This window comes from Polyodon spathula, chromosome 2 (genome assembly GCF_017654505.1).
Source record: "Polyodon spathula isolate WHYD16114869_AA chromosome 2, ASM1765450v1, whole genome shotgun sequence".
NCBI lineage: Eukaryota > Metazoa > Chordata > Actinopteri > Acipenseriformes > Polyodontidae > Polyodon > Polyodon spathula.
This window is the reverse complement of record NC_054535.1, coordinates 67,698,384-67,718,175: the sequence shown is the minus strand read 5'-3', so window position 1 is coordinate 67,718,175 and position 19,792 is coordinate 67,698,384. Positions and strand designations below refer to the sequence as shown.

The 19,792-nt window shown below is 38.2% G+C and overlaps 1 protein-coding gene across 5 annotated transcripts in view; it reads left to right on the top strand.

Annotated features, from left to right (window-relative positions):
• The window catches only part of agtpbp1 (ATP/GTP binding carboxypeptidase 1), a 96,670-nt gene that overhangs the window by 13,689 nt on the left and 63,189 nt on the right, over nt 1-19,792 (top strand). For all 5 annotated transcript variants that reach the window (XM_041227117.1, XM_041227125.1, XM_041227134.1 and 2 more), the window contains 9 exons: nt 3,829-3,896; nt 4,795-4,858; nt 10,314-10,460; nt 10,751-10,882; nt 11,012-11,105; nt 11,766-11,803; nt 12,519-12,727; nt 13,541-13,718; nt 14,377-14,477. In XM_041227117.1, coding sequence (XP_041083051.1) covers nt 3,829-3,896; nt 4,795-4,858; nt 10,314-10,460; nt 10,751-10,882; nt 11,012-11,105; nt 11,766-11,803; nt 12,519-12,727; nt 13,541-13,718; nt 14,377-14,477 — 1,031 coding nt within the window. The remainder of the gene's footprint in view (nt 1-3,828; nt 3,897-4,794; nt 4,859-10,313; nt 10,461-10,750; nt 10,883-11,011; nt 11,106-11,765; nt 11,804-12,518; nt 12,728-13,540; nt 13,719-14,376; nt 14,478-19,792) is intronic.

The window sequence follows — 19,792 nt, the reverse complement described above, 5'->3', positions numbered from 1 at the left end:
AAATAACTTGTCTCCAAAGGCAATGCATGGCTTCTTGAAGTCGTACATTCTACATATTCTTATCAAATCGCTTATCGTTCTTATCAAGTTCTAGGATTGCTTGCCTATCCATTCTGAATCTCTGTATTAGACATTGGTCAGAAAATCCCAAATAATCTTTACAAGGATTAAAAACCCAAGGAGATGGGATTCTCCTAGAGGTAGTGAACAAGAGCCATGTTTGAAAACCACAAAAGCAATTGCTAATCAGTATTTTATTGCCAATAATATGAATTCATGTGTTTGAAGCATACCAACACCTTTCAGCAACACCAATTAATTACTGTCCAATCATAACCGTGGACAGGGTGGAATTCATAAATACAATTGTAGTTCAAATCAAACAAAAGATGAGTAAGGAAGCATTAAAACTACCTTTTTTCATGTCTTAATAAAAAGTGAGCTAATAGGTCATCCGTATGAAAAATGTGTTTAGTGAATACTGATTTTTGTGCAATTAGAAGAGAACTCCCACAAATGTAAAAAACAGGCAAATGATTGCTGATATCATTAACAAATGTGCTAATAACATTAGTGAATAATAAAGTTGGGCAAAGTTGTGCACTAATGACAAAATTCTCATTAACACCAGGGCAAATTGTGCCCAATGTGTTTACATATATAAAATTTTAGCTTGCCTTACAAATATAAAACACTGTAGTTTTATTTGGTTGTTTGGGGCAGCCGTTTATATTGGACAAATAGTGTTTGCTGTTTTCCATTCCCATTGATCTCAGTACAAAGGCATTGTTATATACCATTCACATAGATTTAAATAACAAACACACTGCTTTATACTGTAGGAATCGTTCTTAATAATCCACCAATCAGCTGTTTTCACCTGGTTACCTTGCCATTCACATATATTTCAATACAAAAGGCAGCACTTTATTGTAAAAGCTTGACAGATCGATCAATCAGCTGTTTGAACCTGCTGTTTACTGATTACCCCTGTACTGTACCTTGGCTGTTTAATCCCTGTATGCAGTGTCCGGTTTACAGTTTGAAAAAACAGCTCTGACTGCAAAAGCAAGCAAGGAAATAGAAAAGTGAACAAAAATCAGAACAAAAATTCAGTGTAAATGCAATGTTTCTTAATACTGTGCGCTTGCTAAAGCATGCTTGGACCTCTGTGAGTCAGCAAACAATGCACAGTTGTTTAAAAACAAGCTGGGGTTTCTGTAGTTGAGGAGGAGAGTGCTGACAAATGCAACCGAAACTGAAACTCTGACAACACCAGGGGAGATGTCAGATCAAGAATTCTCAGCTCTGTCACCTCCGCGACCAGGTCGCTCTGCCTGAAACAGACACTGATGATGTAAGCGTGCGTGCTGTGCTTGTAACACTGTGGCGTGCTATGAAGCAGCATCTGGATATAGAGCTAAATTAGGATTTTGTGGAAAACACTGAAAGTTTGCTGCCCATACTGGCAAAAAAAGATTGTCCAGATGTGTATCAGAGAGTTCTTCGCTGGAAACAATTTGCAATAACATAGCCTACCCATACTGTACATTTCTGCACTTGCATTCCTTTTTTGCACTTACTTTTTATTACATTCATAGGTTTCAATACATCTTTTTTATTCGTATAATGATTTAATAAAGATTTTTAACCGCATACACGCTTACTGTACTGGTGATTGGAGGACATTTTGAATGTCAGGTTATTGTGTGGGTGTTTATAGCATCCATTGCTTACTGCGGGTGAATCACATTAAAACAAACACACCCGTACTAAACGGTTGCAACTGTATACGCAAAGAAGAGGTGTTGGCAATGTGATAGCCTATTCTATAAACAAAGCACAGAAACCTCATTTGATGGATGGTCTTGACCTTCTGCATTGCCGATATTGTAATTGTAGTGTGTTACTAAGCAACAGGCGAAATATTGCAGAGCTGGATGTATTCATAAGAAGAGCTGATGCAGGGCTAGAAACTTACGTTCGCCCGGGGCGAATTAAAACTGACGAGGACTAGTTGATGTCTGTGTCTCAGCTGTCCTCTGGGCAAGTGGTTAAAAAAAATTACAGGTATACTCACATTTTAAAAAAGAAAAAAAAAGGCAGGACAAGTCAATTTTCTAATGGGATGCAGAAGTGGTGAACAAACATTCATAATGCTTACAAAACAGTCACTCAACTGAAACCTCCCTTCATCTCCCCTTGTCATGCTGAATTTCACATTATTTTGAGATATGTGAGTGCTTATGGCAAAGTGGTTGATTGTATACAGGTGTAGAAGTGATGCAGTGCATAATGAACAGAGATTTGTAATTCAGCTGGAAAATGGATTTTATTTATTATAATCCTGGTTTGGTGACCAAATAATGATCCCCAGCAATACACAGCACAAATAAAGGGTTTGCAGTCCCAAATAATAAACACAGGTATCCCTCCCACAATGTACAAACACGCGTGCTGTAGTGCTTGTGGTGGGTGATAGTTTATTGCGTGACAATAAGTGCAGTGCTGTTTTGGGTTTTGTGCTGGCCCTTGGCGACAGCTCCGGAATGTGTGGGCCGTCTATTAATATACAACAAGCAACAATTATAGACAAGACAAAACAAACACTCGCAATACTTTATCAAAATACTGCGCGTGTTCTTCCAGGTTATTTTCTCATAACCAATGCAAAGGAACAGATTGCGATTCTACATCCCCTTTGATATTGTCACACATAAACCCCTTGGCAAACGAGTGCAACAGCCTCTCCAGTCTGCAGCTGCCACATTGTTTCCCTTCTGGGTCACTGTTTTGATGTCTAAAAAGTAGATTTAGTTTATAATACAGATCGTTTACATTTAAACCACAGCGATGATTAAGCAAAAAAATATATATATATATATGATTTTGCAAACACAAGGACTATGACAGAGGAAAGAGGTAGCTCACTTTTCGGCTTTCACAGTGTGACTGTCTGCAGTAAGTCTGCACTTTCAGAAAACAAGTTGTACTGCAAGGTTTGTGTCCACTATGACAAAAGCCAGAGTGGCACATTTGTGACTGAGTTGTCTACCTTGAAGACAGTCGATTTTAATACACATGAAAAATCAAGTAATCATTATACTGTGTGAAACTGATGAAGGCAGACTGCCAAAAAAGGCACATCAAAAGCATAACAGTTACAACACACCATAATGTGATTCTAAAGCTATATGTGCTCTTTAGAACAGAGCACACCCTTACAAAGCATGCATACTGATTCTGAATGGTTGTGACCAGGATGAGGCAAAAGGATTAAATGTGGGGAAAACCTATAGAAATTATAATCAGGCACAGGAGTGAATACATGCTATTGCAAGGACCCAGCGTCCAGCCCAGTTAACCAGAATGGCAACTGGTAAGTATTTGTCAGTCTTTCCGGAGGGTTCTTGAGATAGTTCCATTGATGAAGCAGTGATGTGCTAAGTGAAGAATACTGTCAATGGTGTCATCCACAAAGACTTGTTCGGAATGTGGGGAAGGCAGATGCTGAAACCCAATTAATTAATGTATCTGGGAATGAGCATTAATGGTTATTATCTGTTTTGTTTGTTTGTTTGTTTTTTTAAATACAATAAAAATAAAAAAAAATCTAAATTTTTTTAGGAAAGTAAAATTTAAGCCTAATATTTTAGGGACCCCAACAGCTGTTATTGATTCTGACTTCACAAAAGGAACTTCACGACTAGGTCAGGACTAGCAAGGTTCAAAAGGTACTAGTACAATGTGTTCTGTGTATGTGCGTGTCAGGTTATTACTAAGCATTTAAATAGTTTTTTTTTTTTTCTTTGCAACTTTACCTTCCAGAGAAAACAAAGAAAGAAATGACAGCCAAGGGCTCGACTGGGATGGAAACCATCCTGTTCACTTTGGAGGTAAAGAGCTTTGTGCTTTGTGCCTGCAGAAATTAAAAACAGATTTCACTACTGCAAAAATATATTGCTCAACTGTTAAACCGTGTATGGATCAAGAATTGGGGCATAAGTGCAATAAAGAAAATGGTCTCATCTGTGGATAAGGAAATACAAATAAGAAACAAAACAGGAAAAGACTATGATCCATTATGTACAATGAAAAGGAAACAGGAGATACATATCTGTATTTGCAAAATATAACACAACTGCAAATGCATATACTTATTTTTAGATCTGCAAAATATAATGTTTTAGGTTTAGTTCCTAAATACCCATTTATTGTACTTGCATGAGAACACTTAATAAATGAATGTCTCCATACATATGTTGCTGCAAAAAAATACTAATAAGAAGCCACTAGGTGGAGCTGCTGCATAATCTACTTTCAGAAAAGAGCAGAGGAAATGGTAAGCAATGGATTATAAGGATACCTGTGAAAAACGTACAGTACATTAAACTTGCAATCTGTAGTGTTAATAGCGTCTTTGTGCTAGTATGATTAACCTACTTATGATAATTAGAAAATCTGTAGTTTAGTATTCATTACACATTATAAGTATGATTTGGTGTGTGTGATTTTTGTGAATTTAGATGTTGTAAAATGTAATTATTATTATTATTATTATTATTATTATTATTATTATTATTATTATTATTATTAGTTAAACAAACTGATTTCGATGATGTCAGTATTTTATATACTGTGTAAAGAATTGTGCTTTCTCTGCATGTTTCCCCACAGCTGTAGTCAAACGCCATGGTTTAGTTATGTGCTGCATAATCTTTACAAGTGATATATACCTGTATAAAATACAAAAGAAATCTAATACACAGACATGTTTCTTTTGTCTTTTAATAGAGTACTCGAGACCTTCAGACTACTCTGAATACACTATACATTCTAAATGAACTGGTCTCAGTTGGTAAGTATGGGCATTTAAAACAGTTAAGACAGAAGGAGAATTCTGAATTTAAACTGAATTAATCTAATGAATAAATCTTCGTCATGAAAACGCCTTCTCAATATTAAAGTACATACTGTTGTAAAATATGCACAGAAACGTAATGTTGAACAAAAACTAGGTTATTGTTCTACATTCCTTTTAATCCCCTATTGGCACACTAACCAAGACACTTATGAGACTCAAAAATTGTTTAAAGGACTTTTAAATTCAAATAACTTCTTAGCAATTGAGCCATTTCCAAAGTGACGGATAAGCAGAACTAAACTGACGTGAGCTTCTATTCATTTGCTTGTGCTTTAAATAATGGGTTCTGAAGGGAATTACAGCGGAATTTTGATACAAATGCCAGTGCAATCAAAATAAGAACATTCATTTGTTGGCTTTATAATATATTCATTAAAAAAAAAAAAAAAAAAAAAAAATGTAATTGCTTAAGGTCCAGCACTATTCAATGGAAAGGTTCTTGTTTATTATTATAAGCAACATGTGTTTGATATAATAGGTTCACTTTCTATTTATGGGATTTTAAATTAATTTCCATTTTGTGGCATTTTAATTGTTGTTTTTATTTATTATTTTTGTACAAGGGCAACATCAGTGTCAGTCTATTTATTAGGTGAAGCAGGTTCCGCTCTGTATACTAAGAATATATTGCCCAGACTAGTCAAGAAGCAGGCTGTCCACTTCCTAGCCTTGCTGCTTACCTCTGTTTAAATTTACAGATATTGCCTACCATGAAACTTAAAAGAATTGCCCGGTCTCAAATAATCGTCTGTTTCCAATACATGCCGGGTCTGATGGCAATTATTGTAAATAAACTCCGGGTCTCTGTCATTGCCATTGAAGCTGAGGAGGAACTTGAACATAATGAAGTGACAGCGATGAAAGTGACTTCAGGATTAATAATAAAAATAATAATAATAATAATAATAATAATAATAGAAAACGTAATTTACAGTAGGCCTACATGTAATGCAGATTTGTTTAATGCAGTTATTACGTTATTAAAAGTTTATAAGCGTGCAAACCTCTTGGTGTGTTTTAAAATGTTTTGTTGTATTAACAGTGTACAAGTTTGAGATTTAAACAATACATTATTTTTTTTGATAATGATACTTATTGCTTTTATTGTTCATTAAAAAAACATTTTAGAAGTTTGTATTTTTATTTATTATTATTATTATTATTATTATTATTATTATTATTATTATTATTAACAATGGTAGGTCTAATTCTGTTTTTAAATACAAATCCGTACTTCTGCTTGTTAATTTTCCAACATTTTGCATACCGTGTCCTTGTTTAACCTTGTTAAAAGGACTGTATACTTTTGTTTTATACTTGAGGGTGTACAATACAATGTCATTTTGTTAATCTGTTACTTAGTTCCCACTGACACACAACCTTTTAACAAAGTTGCTGGAATGTTTAAATTGAGTTACAATGTTCCTACAAGGTTGTGTGTTAGCGGCTATTCAATGACGTTTTGTACGCATAGGCTTATTTTAACTTACATATTTTGCTTAGTACTATTTAATTGTTGGTCACCAAGATCTTTAATTTGTTATTTCAGCACAGAATTGCGTGATTTTAAATCTTTGCAATTTTTCTTTGTTTGTTCAAGACGTTTTGACGAAGTCTCTGAACATTTACTGTAAATTCATTTCCGGCAAATATTTTTAGTACCTCGGTATGTATAAATAATTCCTCAGTTTTTGCCTTAACTTGTGTGTTCTTTTAACTGAGCCTTGGTATGCCATTTAAAATATAGTTACACTACTTGAACTCTTCTAGTGGCAACCATGTATTACTATATTACCACATAAGATGAACACTATTTTACAATACAAAAAATTGTATATACTAAACACATACAGGACTCTCATACAGTCCTTCCCTAATTTATGTATTTGTGTTCTTACATACAGAACTATTTTGGTCGTCCTCCGCAGTCATTTGTTGTATTTTAATATATGCAAGTCGTACAAGACTTTGTCACTGTTATCAATTAACACAATATCATAACATTTCAATTTTTAAATTAGATTTTTTCTTCCTAACACATTACTGTCCCATCTGGGGTGCCATTGTGTAAGGATTGTGGAAGCAACTATAATCATTTTACTTTTAATTAATCCATGTTATTAATAATACTTGGCAACAGTGAGTAAAATGAAATATATTTATTAAAGCATACATTCTTCAAAGATTATTAGAAATAGAGAAATACACAGTTATTGCAATTATACGTCTAGTTGAGATATAATTAGGCTTGCTACTATTCGTTTTTTATTTTTTTGCCAAATCGAAGATTAATATCGACATTTATTTTTTAAAGAATTTACTGGTTGTTTTCGGTCTTTATTTTTCAAGCAGAGCATGAGTGGATTTGATCTTTGCTTAAAAAGAAAATAAAAAAGGACTTTTTATGCCATTGAAAAACGTCTCATTTAGAGAAACCTCTATCATATTAGATGCAACAAAACCATGGTTACCAATATTCTAATTGAAATAACGTTTGGTCACAGCAAAGCTATACCTTGTAAAGTTCCTACATGAATAAAAAAATTGTCTTAAATAAACCAAAGGCAATCCAACATATAAACTGTGTTACACATACTTTTATAGCATACATTTACAAGTAAAAATAATACGCACAGAACAAAACATTAGATAGTTGAACAGAACTAACTTGCACTTATTATTTTCAGCTCCGTCCCTTCTGCTTCAGCACAACTCAAGAGTATGCAACTGCAGAACGAAGGCTTGCACAGTATAGCTCACACAGGGTAGTGCTGCGTGCGCAACTCGTAATTTACGTTGTGCTTCATTCACCCTCAACACCTCTACCATGTGACCATAAACAGGGTGTGGGAGGGGGAGAACACTGAACGTAGTCCAATACTTCACAAACCTTGGTTTTAAGGTTAGGTTATTGTTGTTAAATAAACTTAGTTTTAGTACCTAAATTCATCACCCTTATGTGATCGGGCTGAAACATATAATGATGACGTCTATTACGAGTTGCGCACTCAGTGCTACCCTGCGAGAGCTAACTAGTAACAGTCAATGTATATACCTGTAATAGCAAAAGCTTACCTACACCTTAACCCATTAATTTCAAAGTAGCCGCTTTGAGTGACAGGCGCTATAGCCGGCAAATGAAAGTGCACAGTCGTTTAAACGAATGAGAGCATTCTAACGCTTCTTCAGCCAACCAGATCTGTCAGAACAGAATAAAATGACTGGCGGTGAAACTGCACTAGCCTATTAAGGGACCACTGACTTGACTGACAGTGACCCCTAGCCATTCAGAGCGGAACGGAGATGGGACAGACAACAAGTATAAAAACTACACAGACTAGAGATGATTTCTAAATTATTATTTTTGGTGAAAAAAAAAAAATAGCAAGTGGGTTTACCGATGTTTATCCTATATACATATTTGTCAAACAAAAATTTTTGGGGGAATTCGACATTAAATGAGCTTTACCAATTTAAAATCGAAAAGTAGCAGGCCTAGATGCAATGGTCACTTAGTTTAACCCTTTGCGGTCTGACATTACAATTTCCCTTTCCAGTCCGATGTGGATTCAGACCTTTTTGAACCAGTTTTATTCTGAAAAAATTTGAAACCGCATGTGTGAAAATAAACAGTGCGTGTGAAAAGAAGTTGGACCTGAAGCGCCTGCCAAGCGCTGAATAAACAGTCCGCAAAGGGTTAAATACAGTTACAAAAAATAGCTACTCAAACTACCTGAACTGCAGGCCATTCTATCAGGAACAGGAGTAAATGATGTCATTGTGAGTCTCCCGAATAGCCCAAAATGTATCCAAATACAGTAAATATGTATTGTTTAGTATCTGTAGTGAAGGCTAATGCCCAGCCTTCAAGTGATTTATTGTTTTTTTTAAGTGAAGTCCTGCTCTGGGTACAAAAGGCACGATCGCAGTTCTGACACCACATGTGGCAGGGTAGTGTCACTGGCAGAAAAAACTCAGACAGAAAGCTGCAGTTTAAGCACAGGTGCGCACCTTTATAACAAAACAAACAACACAAAAAACAGGAACAAAATAAGCATGACATAAAGACTAAAATAAAATGTTCAAACAAAAGAATAAATCACTTGTGGGCTGGGTATTAGCCTTAACTACAGATATAAAACAATACAAACATCACAGCACAAACTCCTCCCCCAAACAAAGGATTTTGGGTTTATTTTATACAATGTGGCCACTCCCCAATTGGCACCAATTACTTAGTTGGGGAATGGCAACACATGATTGCTGGCAGGGATAGATTTAACCCCATCCCTGCCAACTTTACATTCTCACACACACACACACACACACACACACACACACACTATATAAATGAAATGCTTTCACCTTGCTGCACAGGTATTATGTCTAATCGTCTGTATCACCCCATGTACTTCAATGTTTGTTCTGTTCACTCTGCCATGTACACAATCGTTGTTTTGTTCACTTTGTCACATACACAATCTTGATAAGACCAGTTTTATCCAGACCAGTGGCTTGTTATTGTGAACCTTCATAACCCAATTTAACCCTTCACCTTTTGCAGTGGCTGGTGTATCATCACTGCTACCATACAACAATTCCTATGAATCATGATCCTACTGCTTGAGTAGACACGGAAGTAAATACATTCATATACTGCATAAAGGAACTCTCAATATACGCAGTGTACTAAAAGTATATTCATATGCTGCTTTTGAAACCAATTATGTGGGTGGTTGCTGTGTAGGACAAGGATCACTGATGGCAGCTACTATTCCAAATTACTAGCAAGCCTAGCTACATTTTCAGAATGTTATTTCGGTGTGTTTTCTTGAATGTGTGAGTTTAATGTGTGTGGCCCAGAAAACCCTCCGAGTGCAAAATATAATAAGACGTAGTCTGATTTGAATCTTGAGTTCTGTTACCCAGCAAACCCCACAGTGTATTCATGCTTTTCTTCAACTCCTCTCTGTGAACATGATTTTTTTTTTTTTTTGTATGTAACATTGATGTCTTAAAATTGCATTGTGGTGTAAAGGCGTAAGGAACCTGTTTTTTAACTTACCTATTTAAAAAATTACCTATTTAAAAAATCTGCAATGTATTATTCAAATTACAGTAAGTCATAACAGTATACATTCTATAATATTCAGTTGGCTGTCTTCAACAGACAACATAGGTACACATTTACTTTGCCCTACAAGTTGTGTAGTTTGTAAGATAAACGTTTTATATTACTTGCAACATTGTGAAAATTGTTTTTATTGGCATAAATACCTGGATGCATTTGGCCCTAGCTTTACGGTGTAGTTAATGTCTGTGTTTAGCCTTGTCTTAATTAACATGACACTAGCTTTATTAGCAGACTAAAATCCATTATTTTTGGTAGGCGGCGGACGGAGAATCTGCGTTCTGGTGTCAAAGGGAGGGACCCAGATCCTCCTGCAGCTGCTAATGAGTGCCTTTAAGGAGTCCCCACCCAGTGAGGAGCTTATGGTGCAGCTGCATTGCATTCTAGCAAAAGTTGGTCCAAAAGGTAAATTTAAAAATAAATAAATAAATAAATACCTTTTTTTTTTTTTTTTTTTTTTTTTTTTTTTTTTTTTTTTTTTTTTTTACAAATACTTGCCTGTTAATTAAATAGACTGTACCGGCCACAGGACGTCCTGCAAAAAACAAAAACAATTTTGTTAGGTACGCTGTATCAGGAACGTTGAATGATTTATTATTAATATTATATATAACTTAATATTATTCCTTATTATTATATATAATTTTAAATAAGCCTGTCATGTTCATGTTTTTTTTTCTACTTTCTTTCCACAGACAAAAAATTTGGTATCAGAGCCAGACTTAATGGAGCCTTAAATATTACTCTTAATTTGGTGAAACAGAACTTGCAGAACTATAAGCTTATTTTACCTTGTCTTCAAGTTTTACGAGTGTACTCCAGCAACTGTAAGTATATTCAATTCAGTGTGATTTATTGGGGATGTAAATAGAACAAATATGTATCTTAATATTGAGATTTCATAAAATTGGACATAACCCCTCACCCCACCCCTCTCCTCATGTTTTTTTCTTCAGCTGTAAATGCTGTGTCCTTGGGCAAAAATGGTGTTGTGGAGCTCATGTTTAAAATAATAGGTCCTTTCAACAAAAAGAATACCAGCCTTCTAAAGTAAGTGCAGTTAAAATAAATAAATAAATAAAAAAAATAGATTCAATTACAGGTGTTTTGATTTAAAAACATTATTAAGGAGTAGCTTAGTGTTAAGGGTTAAGTCTATTTAACTAATGTGTTGAAAGTGGATTAAGTAAAATTACATATCCAATATTTTTTTTTATAGAATTTTAGTAAACAGTTTCAGGAATATTAAACTTATCAATCAAATCCTAAAAAAAACCCTTTTTAATACACTATCTCACAAGTTAAAGTGCTCAATATGACTTTTGCTCCAAATTACTTTCTAGAATGAAGGAAGACCTATAAAATGAATACTTTGCCATCCGAATTTGGATAATATTGTTTGCTATCCCATAATTCCGCATTTATTATTGTTTTTCTGGACTCTTGGATAGTTAATATAGTTGATATTTGATATCCACCCTTCGTAGTCATTTTTGAACCCTGCCTCAAAAGTAAAATATCCATATCCATGTGGGCAGAAACAATAATACTATAAGGGATGATTACAAACACATACAGTGGGACAATAAACAGATTAATGTATGTATTTATGAAATGTTCTTCTTACCCATGTGAGAATAGATTAGAAATTCAGATTAGGGATTCCAAATGAATGTGTTCAACATTTCATTGAAAATGAATGTTTTACAGGGTTACTCTGGACACACTGGCAGCTTTATTGAAGTCAAGTAAGTAATTCTAGGTTATATTTGATTTTGAGTGTGGTAAAAAGGCAGATTAATTAACACCACAGTTACATTTTGTAGAATAGGTTGTGGTAAAAAGGCAGATTAATTAACACCACAGTTACATTTTGTAGAATAGATTAACCTGTTTGCTATATTAATACAGGAACTGGTTAGTGTATTGGGTATGTTACTGTTTGCACCTTTTGGGTATCATAACGTGACTTTCAACTGTACTGAAAACAAATTACACAAAAGAAAACCACATTCTACCGCATGTAAACATTGATTTTTCTTTTCAATATTTTTTCTTATGCAACTGGTTTTGTAATACAGTTCTTTCTGCTTACACTAACAATCATTGCATTTTTTTTTTTTTTTTTTTGGTTGACAGTCTTGTTCCATAGAGACATTGGGATATTGGGTTGGATTGATTGTCTTTATCTAATTTTCATTCCCAGAATTAGTGTAGTTGCTTTAACATTTATCTGTTTGTTACTGTGTTTTGTAACTGTATATTTCTATAAAGATAATACTCTATGAATATTTATAGGGTATGGATTTCAGAGCAGTCTTTTCTCCCCACACACTACTCTACAGTCGACCCTTAGGGTGTGCCCACAGGGATGCTTTTACTTTACTTTTTAACGGCTAACAAATATTCTCATCAGTAGTACCATTTCCGATATTCCATTTTTTTGTTTTTGTTTTATTGCAGAAACCAATGCTCGACGGGCAGTAGACAGAGGCTGTGTCCCTACACTGCTAGCGATTTACCAGGACTGGCATCGGGCTGACACCCGTCATAGGCACATGCTCATTCGGAAAGGAATTCTAGGTTGCATCAAAAATATTACAAACATCAAACTGGGCAGAAAAGCATTCATAGATTCAGATGGCATGAGAACATTGTATAACATCTCTCAAGTAAGTTAATTTGGATGCTGAAGTTTTGAAGAGAATAAAAAAGCAAATCTGCGTGTTTTGGCATTGCTGTGAATTACCAAAACGTCAAACCATTTTCATGAAACCAAGCAAGAAGTTTCATACCTTTGCATTATACCAAACCATGACTGTTACGAATGTGCTGTCTTATAGACTGTCAATCTCTTTTTTTCTTTTCTTCAGAAGTGTAGCTGTGGTTACAAAACATGTTTGTGTCTATTAAGGTCTTACACAAAAATGCAATTTGCACCATTTTTGAGAAAATAAAAATTGAATTAATTTTACAAAACCAATAACATACAATTCAGTGTAGTTTAAACACTTAGGGTGTTAGTTATGGATTGCTAACAGTTTGAATTTCCTTGATAAACCTCTCCCATAGTAGGCTTATGTTTTATTCATGTTTAGAATCACTTTGTTTATTTTATATTTCATCCATCACATTGTTGTTAAGAAAACAACAGTGATATTAAAGCCCACCCACACCAAGTTTTCTTCTGCTAACAGGGTGGATATGGTACCACAATATAGGCAACTTTAAGACCTGTGTAATGTAAACATTTTATAACAAATAGATTTAGCTAAACCTAAAATGTGCCATCCCACCTTAAATCACTGTAAAGAAAGTACAGTGTATGTTTTCTTTTTTTTTATAATGTTTCAAATAACCTAAATGATATTACATGTGATTTAGATTTTTTATTTAAAATTAGAAAAGCACAGAAATGTTTTTTGAACAGTTTACAGCACTTGCTTTTTTAAGATTTTTATTTTAAATAATTTTGTATTCATTAGGACTGCCTGCCAGTAAGGGCTTTGGATCCACTGATTAACACTTCTACTCTCATCATGAGAAAATGTTTCCCCAAGAATCGCCTTCCGGTTCCTACAATAAAAAGTGTTTTCCATTTCCAACTACCTGTTGTTCCAGCCAACGGCCCTGTGGCACAGATCTACAGTTTACCTCCAGAGGGTATGAATTCACATTCAAAATAACTGAACTATCCCTTTGCAGTCCCTATTTCTACCTTTTAGAAGTCTTGTATGCCACTGCTTTCTTTTTGTCAGCTCCTTCAAAAGCCTTCACAGGCAGCTGATGAGCAATTAAACTTAACAATGGCCTATATAATAATAGAGCTATATTAAAAATGAGCATGGGTTTTAACAATATTTAAAAATGTGACTAGTGAATCTTAGCTGTTTTGTTATTTTTTGTACCATGCTAAGCAAGTTGTCAAAATAAGTTTCTGAGAAAAATGTATGCTTAAGTATTGCTCTAAATCTGTTTGATTTGCTTTAGTTTGACAAACAGGTTGATTTGATCAACCTATCCCCTACCTAGATAACCCATAAATTGATTTTAACAAGCAATTTATGAGATAAAGTGTACTAATACAATCTAGAGGAGACTTATTCCAAGATACTTACATTTATCAATTTAACCCTTTGGTCTATTCTTGCACACTAAATGATCTACCCTAATGCAATTTTTGTAAAACCTATGTTAGAAAATATCTTTTCTGTAAATACTGGTAAAAATGCTGTCAAGGCTACATTATTCCCTCCTTTTAAGTGAAACCCCTTGATTGCCACCGAGTGCAGATTACAATGTTGGTGTGTTTTATTAATAGTGGATGATGTAGTGGATGAAAGCGATGATAATGATGACACTGACGCTGAAACTGAGAATGAAACTGAGAATGAAGATGATGAGAAGGACCAAAAGTTAAAGGTGCTGTGAGTGTGTTCCGTGGCAGGACCAAAAAACAAAAACTATTTATCTCAGCTTTTACTCAGCAGTAGAGCCCCGTGAAATATATTTATATATTTTTTTATAATTTTTTTGTTTTATTTTTCATATATTTAGTTTTATTTAGTTTTATGTCTTTCACAAATCCTCGTTTTATTTCGGCTACACACAACAAAGCAACTCAAATAGATGTGTATCAATAATAGTATACATCATGTTTTTACTACATACATATTTTTTATTAAACATTAACCGCTTTTTAAAAAAAAAACATTGACATGAACAGACCTCGCACAGAAAAAATTATTTAGTTACTATAATTTCTCATTAGCAGCAGTAATGGTAACATACAGCCTCCCCACTCTTTTTAATTGCACATACAGCAATTTACCCATTTAAAAAAAAACAAAAAAAACAAAAGGCTTTATATTTCAATCCTATTGCACTGAAGCAGTATACAACAAGCTTGGGGTGTCTCAGTATTTAAAAACTAAGCAAAGCAGATTCATTCATTCAAATCCATTCAAAAACCAAAACAGCATTTGCTCCAGTGCAAAGTTTGCACCACTTGAAATAAAACAAAGAATTGGCATACTAATACAAAACACAGATGAACCACTCGCCATGTACCATAGGTTCTTTGAGAAATTACCTCTCTTGATATCGTCTCACAAACCTGCTTATTGTCACGTTTTGTGCAGCCTATCAAAGGCTGCGTGGGCGGTCTAAACGGGATACAGTTCAGTTACAAAACGCCAACGTCACCAAATTGTAACAGTCAGACAGTATATCACTATTTTGACTCCATCAGCTGCATACATCCCCTCATGCTCAAATTCTTTGCAGCGTTGTTTAATTGCTATGCGTGGTTTAGACATTTTAGAAACAAACATCTCTTCTTCCATACCAATTTTAATTCCCAAACGACTCGCTCAAATTATACATTTGCACAAGTGCTAGTCAGAGCTTCCGTTTCCCTTCAGACCGTGTCCATGGTAACGGCTGAGCCTTGACAACTACGATTGCAAGTATTTATTTAAAGTACTTTTTGTATAAACCTAATTTTATGTTTGCTTTATAATTTTTCATTTTATTTCTTTTAATATTTGCATTTAGTTTTATTTTGCTTTATATGTTGCATTTTGCATTTTGTTTCATATTTGCGAAAAACAGAGAGCTCTTCTCAACAGTAATAACAATAAAACTGTTTATTGTTAAATTGGGCAAGCTATACTTTTGGCATATTGTCCAGTGGTAGTTGTGAGTTTGTAAGCATGACAGATAATGTTTTTAAGTTGGACTCTTGACTTTTTTTGAGTCTGATGTACAATCACCCATACCACACATTCACATAACTTCTCATACTTATCCAAAGGGACCAAGGGGGCACTTTAATAGCCTTTTCACATTTGCACACTGGAGCCGAGCAGAGCCCTCACAGTACGGCTAGTTTCACACTTGTCATTTTGTTGAGCTGAGCCTTAACCGTGAAACTCTGGCCTTGCAAGATATCTGGTACTGGCTCGGTACTGAGCAAGGCTGGGGGCGGGGTTAACTCGTACTGTCCGAAACAATAAAGTCTACCAAAAGATTTCACTGGAATTGAGAAATACGGGACTAAACCACAGCACGAAACAGTGTTGTGAAAACATAAACATGATTACAAAAAAACTAAAGATCATAACAATAAAGCGGGTCAGACAGCAAAAAAAGTCAATATTATGATTTAATGGCCACAGTTCTTGGTGACAGACCTTCAACGACCGATATGGTCATTTTTTATTTATTTATTTATTTATTTTTAAAGTATATTGACATTGTATGTATAAAAACAAGTTGTAACAAAAAATATCTTTAAATATTTTACGTTTAGATTTTGTTTTTAATATGCCTACTTTTTTTTTTTTTTCTGAAGTATTTACTGACATTTTATACTAATACTATCAGTAACGTTTTAAAGTTATTATTAGGCAGTCCACTGCCACGTTTGTAGCCTACTTTAAATTACTTTAAGATTTCAGCTTGAGTGCCTTTGTAAGATGACACTGGCTGCAACTCTGTTGTCGTTTTTTTATACACAAATAAGCTTACATGATTTGAAACATGTCATGAACAATACAAGCAACTTCTTAAACTATTTGGTTTGATTAAGTGAGCAGTACACAAGAGAATTTGAAAGTTGAACATTTATTTCAACAAGGAACAACGACAACTTGGTAATGAAAAACAATGTATATATTGTAGCCTACTTCAGTAGGATTATTAGCCTGCTATATTGTAACGACCCTGGCGATGGCAGCATCCTGGACGTTGTGTTTGTCTTGTTTATTACGTCCTGTTAATGTTCAGTGTATTGCGAGGGTACGGGGCACGCCGTTAGTGTGTGTCTACGTGAGTGTGTGTGTGTGTGAGTGTGTGTGTGTGTGCGTGCAGTGGGCGGTTCCCCTGGAGGCTATAAGTGGGGGGGGGGGAGCTGCGAGCGGGAGAACGCAGGTGAATGTCTGAGGGGAGAGACAATGCGAGAGACGGAGAACTGACTGAGTGCTTATCAGTGAAGCAGAGTGCGGTGTAAAAGAGAGAGCTACAGCTGTTTATTATTGTGGCGTGAACCCCGGCCCAAATGGTTCCATTGTGTTATTAAAAAAATAAAAGTACGTGGAACCTCATCTGGTCTGCCCCGAGTCTGTCTCACCCCCATAGCACAAAATGCTGCATTGGTTTTTCAGGAGTGGGATTTGTACAGTGCCTGCCACGAGGGGTGAAACAGAAGCAAGAGGGAGAAGATGGCAGACGCGAGAGAGATGAGAGTAGACGAGCTGCGAGCCAGACTGGAGGAGCTGGTCGCTGAGCTGAGGGTCAGGAGCAACCCGAGCATGGGCGCTGCATGGGGAGAAGAGAACATGGAGCGAGGGAGGAGCAAAGAACCCTTGTGCGAAAGAGGAAAGAGGGATCAAGATGACGGAGCTAGGAGACAAACAGACTGCCCCGCAGGCTGAGGGGCACTGCGCCATTGTCATCGAGGAAGAAGGAGGTTCTTTGGCCGCTGCAAGGACGTCATTGGCCACGGAGATAGGAGGAGCGCGAGTGCGCGTCAAGGAGGAGGCAGCGTCACCATCGGACACGCCCGCCCTGCAGCAGAATGTCAACAAGGGGGTTTATTACAGCCGTCTGTGGTGCAACGGTAAGGCCGATTGGTGAGACTTTGTAAAGCAGTTTGAAATGATGGCAACGATAAACAACTGGACAGACAGAGAGAAAGCCAGTAATTTAATTGCTTGTTTAGAAGAAGAGGCTTTACATTGTTTAACCACCATCAATCTGAATGGCTGTAGTAGCTGTGGGACATTGGTTGCTGAACTGAGAGTGTGTCTAACAAGGGAGTATGACGTTAAGCCCCGACATGGGCCCCGTGCCGATCACGGGAGAGAGAATATGCGGTGTGGGGGGAACATGTTGCAGGGGGCGAGCCGGCAGTCAGTGAATGCAGGCCGCTATGACGGTAGATCGCCGTGGGAGGCGTACCACGTCAAATTCAGGATGGCAGCGCTTACTAATGGCTGGGGGCTGACGGAGAAAGCAGGACAGTTGGCGGGAGAAGCGCTGCAGGTTCTGCTGGACTTGGGCCCAGACGAGGTGGCCCAATACGAGGTGCTAACCGCAGCTCTCGAGCGCTGTTTTGGGAGAGTGGAGCCCGCAGTTGGGTTGCGCCTGCAGCTGGCCAACCGCACTAGAGCTTCCGGAGAGAAACTAGGCGTACTGGCTGCTGATGTCCAGTACCTGGCCTGGAGGGGGTACCCAACGTTCCCGCCAGCCACCCAGGAGGACCTGGCTGTCGAGGCCTTTGTTCGCGGACTGACCCCGACTGCTCTACGTCAGCAGGTCCGGTTTGCTGCCGCAACCTCCCTAGAGCTCGCAGTGGCTCACGCCGTACAAGTCGAGGCGGTGCTCGAGGAGGGGGAGCGGGACCATGCCCCTGGGAGCAAGAGTGGTCAGCAGAAGAGGCGGCCTGACCACACACCACCTCGAGCTCGCATGGCCCAAGCAGAAGAAGAGGAGGCCCCGTACCGCACCATTGACCCCACCTGGCCCCCCCGGAGCTTACCACCCTCATCAGGGCGGCGATCACCCAGCCGGCTCGGACTCCCGAGACCCCCCCACAGTTGTGCTGGGGCTGTGGACAGCCTGGCCACTTACGGCGCCACTGCCCAGCAGCAGCTGCTGCACCACCACGCCTGACACAGCAACCGCAGTCCCCGGTGCTGGCTCCCCTGGATGTCCGTTCACCTTTCCTGCTGGACATGGATGCGAGCAACGAGGGGATCAGGGCTGTCTTATCCCAGCCGGGTCCGGAAGGGGAGCATGTGGTGGCGTATTTTAGCCGGTCACTCAGCAAGGGACAGGTCGCCTGTTGGATCGAGCAGCTCCAGGCGTTTCAGTACCGGAACCAACACCGGGCTGGTGAGAAGCACGCCAATGCGGACGCACTGTCTCCGTCGTCCCTGTGCCCGGGAGGGATGCGCCCATTGCAGCAGAAAGGAGGAGAGGGAAGCAGAGCTGTCCCACCGGGGGGAAGAGCAATGCCGGGTGGCAGTATCGGCTGAGAGGGTGGATTGGAGAGCCCATCAGGACAGAGACCCGGACCATACTACAATGGCTGGAGGAGCAGCGAAGGCCCCCTTGGGAGGAGGTGGCCCCTTTTTCCACAGCCACTCGGGGGCTGTGGGCTCAGTGGAGCGGGTTGGCCTTGCATGACAGCGTCCTTCAGCAGCAGTGGAAGGTGCCCGCCATGGGGGAGGTGAGGTGGCAGGTGGTTGTCCCCGGGTCGATGTGCCAGGAGGTGCTAGAGGCCCATCATGGGACCCCAGGCACTGGTCATTTTGGAGTGACAAAGTTTTGGAGCTCCGCCAGTCGTTCTACTGGGGGAGGTACAGGCGAGACGTGGAGGACCACTGCCGGCGCTGTGACATCTGCACTGCCCGGAAAGGACCCCAGGGCCAGTCGCACGCCCCACTCCAGCAGTACTAGGTCGGGGGGCCTATGGAGAGGGTTGCCGTAGACGTACTAGGCCCCTTTCCACGCTCAGAGAGGGGGAACCGGTTCGTTCTGGTGGCCCTTGATTACTTCACTAAGTGGCCAGAGGCATACGCTTTGCCAGACCAGGAGGCAGAGACGGTCGCTGAAGCACTGTTGGAGGGGTTCTTCAGCCGGTTCGGGGTCCCTCAAGAGTTGCACTCCGACCAAGGACGCAACTTTGAGTCCCGGGTCTTTGCCGGGATGTGCCGGCGCCTGGGCATCAA